Source organism: Solanum dulcamara, chromosome 5 (assembly GCF_947179165.1).
Source record: "Solanum dulcamara chromosome 5, daSolDulc1.2, whole genome shotgun sequence".
NCBI classification, from domain to species: Eukaryota; Viridiplantae; Streptophyta; class Magnoliopsida; order Solanales; family Solanaceae; genus Solanum; species Solanum dulcamara.
The window spans coordinates 13,009,445-13,015,127 of record NC_077241.1 but is presented as its reverse complement, the minus strand read 5'-3'; the positions used below and the strand labels follow the sequence as shown (position 1 = coordinate 13,015,127).

General features: G+C 31.7%; 1 protein-coding gene across 1 annotated transcript; it reads left to right on the top strand.

The window, feature by feature from the left end:
- The first annotated feature begins 2,360 nt into the window (after positions 1-2,360).
- On the top strand, positions 2,361-5,120 carry LOC129890478 (CASP-like protein 1C1). The gene is made up of 4 exons (XM_055966024.1): positions 2,361-2,446; positions 2,582-2,781; positions 3,416-3,518; positions 4,878-5,120. The coding sequence occupies exons 2-4, from the start codon at positions 2,591-2,593 to the stop codon at positions 5,118-5,120; spliced, it is 537 nt and encodes a 178-aa protein (XP_055821999.1). The 5' UTR covers positions 2,361-2,446; positions 2,582-2,590.
- Positions 5,121-5,683: the final 563 nt, after the last annotated feature.

The window sequence follows — 5,683 nt, the reverse complement described above, 5'->3', positions numbered from 1 at the left end:
AATCTTGAAGCTCTTGGAACAATTCTTGATAAAATTGAGAAGAAGAAGAAGAAGAAGAAGAAGAGAGTTTTCTAGGGCTTTTCTAGAGAGAGAGTGGGGCTGCAAATTATAATCCCAAAATGCCCAAGGATGATACATATATAATTTGGGTGAATTTCCAAATTGCCCCTTCCCAAAAGTTCTGAAAATAGGCTAAAAATGCTCCTGGCGCGATAGTGGCGCATCGCGCCAGTGCAGCGCCAGGCGGATCACGCCTAAAACCTGCACATTTATTAGTGGTGCGCCGCGCCAAGGACAAAACTACTGAGGCACATTCTTGTCACGATAGTGGCACATCGCGCCCTTACAGCGTCAAGGCCAAATCTTACAGCGCCAGGGGCCAAACTACTGAGGCGTGTTCCTGGCGCGATAGTGCTGCATCGCGCCACTGCGGCGCTAAGCCCAGATTTCTAGTAGTTGAACCCCAGGCCTGAAAATCCCTGTTGTGCTAGTTCATCTTAGGATCGACATATCTTTTGACTCCGAACTCCAAAAGTTACATTCTTGGTGGCGTTGGAAAGAAGACTCGACGACCTTTAATTTGATGGATCGTGGGCCACCCAGATTATTGTCTTTCAAATGATAAGGTCATTAGAAGTTGACCCCATACACGAACTCATCTTAGCCACGACGAACCGTTTTGGACTTAGCTTGGCCCTAGGGGTCCTCTGTGACCCCACATCGCCTCCAACACTCTTCAATTACTCAGGGACTCATCTTAACTCCAGCACATACTTCAAAATAATTGAATTAGACCCTACACGTGTACAAGGAAGGTCCAAATCTTAGGGGAAAATTTTGAGGGGTGTTACATTACCGGTACATCGCAAACCAGTAATGATAGCAAAATCATTTATTGTAAATCGTAGTATATTACCCTGCACTTGACGAATGTGCAATTCTTCTTTATTTTTTTTCTCTACCTCAAGAAGTAAGAGGCATTTGATGAATTGCCCTTAAAAATTGCAGTTTGGTATATCTAAGTAGTGACCAAATATGGATTGCCTAAATAACTTTATACCTTCTTCACCTATTGATGATTCAAAATCATCAAAAAAATTAGCCATATATGCCGTGCTGAATCTCAATGGGTGGGAAAGAATCTTCTTGATGACGTATTTCATTCCCTGCATTGACATGAAAATGGTTAAATACAACTTGAACTTTATACATAAATACGATGTATCATATGCATTAAAATATCTGATTCATGAGATGAGATTCTGATACATACAGAAGATGTATCAGAAGCAGTAAGTCTTTATAAATTATAATCTGATACATAAATGTAAATGTATCAGAATCATTAAAACTTAATACAATAGAAACTGACACTTAAACACGATGTATCAGAAATAGTAAATCTCCAAAAAAAATTGCATTTAAAAAAAGACACTATGTATCAGAAGAGATAGCGCTTGATACATGATAAGCTGATACATAAACGATATGTACCAGAATCAAAAAACCTTCACAAAATTTTCATTAAAAAAAAACCTTAATTGAACTCATACCTTTGGGAGATTAGGGCGTGTTGTAACCCCTTCAATCTTGTTGTCTATTTTTTTGGGTGCATGTTTAACTGTAGCTTTCAACTTCAATTACTCACGTAGCTTATCCATCACTGCTGGATCGTTACGATGTTTGGATCTAACCTCGTCGTAACCTTCCTAAGACGAATCAGAACCAGGTGAAACAAGAATTCCTTGATTTTTATTGGACTGTTTGAGACCATGAACGGATTCCATATGTATCATTGAAGGTATGAGATACAAAAATAGAAAGATTTACAGAAGAAAGCAAATGATAATAATTTTAGAAGATTTTTCAAAGATTTACAGAAGAAATCAAACGATACAAATTTTAGGAGAAATCAAATTGAATGAGGATGAAGTGAAATTCCATATAAGGAAAGATTAAAATATACCTTAGTTGGAACCTTGAAATTGAGTAACAGATGTACTCATAAATTCAAAATCTCAAAAACGGTTGAAGAGGAGCGAATTAAGGCGAGCAAATTAGGGCGAGGATGTAGGAGGAGGCGTGATGTATCAGTGAGGGAGAGAGGGTTAAAGGAAAAAGAGAGATTTTGGAAATTTTTTGGTGTAATAGGGAATAAAAGTAAATATGGCATCTTAATATGTGTAAAAGGGTAATTTACCCTAACAAAAACAAGCCTAAATTAGAAATTTCTTCTCCCTTAAATTCTTGCTAAATCCCTCCTCACTCAACCATTAAATTGGCTCCTCTCAATCAAATTGTACGTTTCTGGTTTTTTTTTTTGTCTGCTTTCTCACTCCATTATATTGCTTTGTTAGACCAAAACTATTGCCCTTTTTCGACATCATAGACTCAAACTTAGATCTTTTGTCCAAAATTTTGGAAAATTCAAAGTATTTCGATACCGGTGAGTCATGTCTTTAGTACCATAAATGTTTGCATGCAATTCTCACTTAAAACGTTGAGAAACATAACACTTGAAAATTACTCACTTATGTTAATTTGATCTGATTTTCTTGTTTTTTGTTTGAATGGATAAAAGCTGGGAAGAATGGCGAAGACAAAAATTTCGATAGGCGTCAGATTCATAATCTTTGTTTCAACGTTAGCAGCTGCACTTACCATGTTGTCTAGCAGACAAACGGTTCACATAAAAGATGGATACACTTTTTTACCATCTTACAAGAATTTCAACAATGGATACTCTTTCAAAGCAACATACAAAAATTGGAACAGCTTTCAGTAAGAATTTTTCACCTATCAAAACTCATATTATTGTATATTTAGAATTATTATATATCTTCTTAAAATTTTAGATTCATCTCCGTTTGGTTTGAGATTTTAAGTTATAGGGTTTAATTAGGTCCTGTACGTGCATCATCTTATATATAAGGTAATTATAAGTAAATCTTTGCGATAAACTTTAATTGATAATAAAAATGGTAATTGGCTTACTACTATTTTTATCAGGATATCAATTAATGTTGATCATAGTTTTGTAGGTCATTTACATTATTTTTTAAAAAAAAAATTATGTTCTTTTTTCACATAAGGGATTTTTATTTTTATAGGCAAGATATCTGGAAGATCTTAATTGCTCTTTTTCTTATGTTATATATTTAGTAAGGATAAATTCTTGCCATATATTATATAATACAACTTTGAATGTCAAAGATACCATCAACGATCAAGAGAAGGTAATAATTTATTTCTCTCCTTAATTAGTTTATAGGAAATATTTCCAGCAAGTACAATTACCATGCACACTTTTATATATTCCAAGTCAATATATTATTTTGAAAAATATTTACTTGATGACAAAAAGTGTGATTACTTAACTATAATTAACAAACCTTATAATAATTTTGATTATCAGGTTCTTTATTGCTGTGAACTTTCTTGGAGCTGCTTACAACCTTCTAGTAATAATTCTTCCTGATGGGAGTCGTCTATGGAAGATGGTCGTTGTTTTGGATATGGTACTCCACTTAATTCTCCTTATTTTTTTTTAATATGATCGTAGTGTCTGAATCAACTTTCATGCGCCTCTATATATGTCATTTCCTATCAATAACAAGTATCATCCACTCTATCTATTAAGGCTAGGACAAATAAAAAAAAATTACCTAGTATTTTTATCTCCGCTGAAATTGAACCCGAGACCTCATACCTTTCTCCTAGTTAAGATTCAAACAATACAAATATTTACTATTCGAATCTTATAATTAATGTATTCTGATAATACCAGTTTTTTTTCACATACTCCCTCCGTCCCTATTTACTTGTCAAATATTTTCTAATTTGATTTCCCTTTTTATTTACTCCTTCCATTCCATATTAAGTGAATTTTTGAGGTATTTTTCATTATTCAAAATAATTGAATTGTTCAAAGTTCAAGATAGATGTTTGAAACTTTTTTCATATTTTTTATTTCATTTATTGAAGTTTTATATTTTCTAGGAGATAAATCACACTACTTGCAAAGTTATATTTATGATTTTACAAAGGGCAATAATGGAAAATATGATTCAAATTATGTCCTTAAATATTTTTCTTTATATGTGTGCATTGTCTCACAAATTCACTTAATATGGAATGGAGGGAGTATTATTTTTGACAAATCAAGGATGAACAATTATTTTCTTCCTATTATACCCTCAATTTATTTATATTGAGTTAATGTCTTTGAAAAGTTAGTGAGTATATATATTTAAGACTCTATCAATTAATAGGGATAAAATAGTACTATACCAATCATTGTTTTCTTAATAAATTTGTCAAGTCAAAATTTGACAAGTAAAAAGGGACGGAGGGAGTAAGAAATATATTTTTTACATTTTACTTTTTCGAATTTAATCCTCAAAAGTCTTCATATATATATATATATATATATATATATATATATATATATTTCCTGTGGGTTTCGGAAAATTATGTATGAGAGCACTGTCTTTGGTGACATTTTCAAAGGAGTTTTTTTTTTCTATGAATAAATTCTTCTTGAAAATTATCTTTTGTTGTTTGGTTGGTAATGAAAAATATTCACCTAAAAAAGTATGTCTAAGATTTAAAACAACATTACCAAATTGGAGAATGTTTTCATAAAAATATTTGGTACTAAAGATATTAATAATAATGTCTCAGTGTTAGTGGGATAAGATAACATAACATGTGCGATGTAATTTGTGTAACTATCTTATTTTAATTAACTATTCAAGATTTCTTATTACATAAAAAGATAAATAACTACATTAACATATCATCATGCACTCAATCCGTTTATATTTTTTTCCATAATTAAAGCTTATATTATTCCCTATTTATTTTTATTTGTTTAGGTTATTACAATGATACTTGTTGCAAGTTGTGCTGCAGCATTAGAGACCTACTCTCTGCTCAAGAATGGAAATATTCAAGCAAGTTGGCAACCCATTTGCCGTTTTGTTCCAATTTTCTGCGCAAAAGTATTAGGAGCTATTGTCACATGCATTTGTGGATTATTCACAAGTACCTTACTTCTTTTTTATTCTTTTCATATTATCTTTAACCCTCTCCTAATCAAAAGTGAAGATGACAATTAGAGAAAGATTTTTTTTTTCCTTTTACTTTGATTTATGCATTCATTATTAGTATTGGTGTGCTATTTAATGGACTAGAGCTAGAAAATTTGTTTCTTTTCTCTTTCTTTTGATAGACTTAACTTCAATATTCTTTATCTTTTAATTCCTATTTTTTTTTTACATAAATAAACAAATTCTTCTATGATTTACGTTGTATTTTTCTTTTTTTCATTAAATGCATAATACTATACATGAATTGATGTAGTCAATAATTGACTTTTTCAATGTGAAAGATGATTGGTCAGTCATAATTGAGAGGAAGATTAGTTGGTTACTTTGCTGCAGATTAACCTCCAGCGAAATGTGAATTCAAATTACAATTTTTAAATGAGAGTACTGTTTTTTCCGTACAAAATAAAGCTGATCATTTCCCTCTTATTTGTTAAGTGTAAGTAGTATTTGAGAAATAATTAACCATATAGAAAAGAGTCCAAATGATTCTCCATATAAGTTGGTTAATTTGTGGAATAGCTCTCTTATCATTACTCCGATAGTAAAAGAAGAGTGAACAATACAATGCGAGC

What these genes read in the sequence shown, in the direction of transcription:
- LOC129890478 (XM_055966024.1), top strand. Translation starts at nt 2,591, where the DNA reads ATGGCGAAGACAAAAATTTCGATAGGCGTCAGATTCATAATCTTTGTT. An exon ending in AAAAATTGGAACAGCTTTCA is followed by an intron (nt 2,782 to 3,415) that starts GTAAGAATTTTT and finishes TTTGATTATCAG; the next exon opens with GTTCTTTATTGCTGTGAACT. An exon ending in TGGTCGTTGTTTTGGATATG is followed by an intron (nt 3,519 to 4,877) that starts GTACTCCACTTA and finishes TTATTTGTTTAG; the next exon opens with GTTATTACAATGATACTTGT.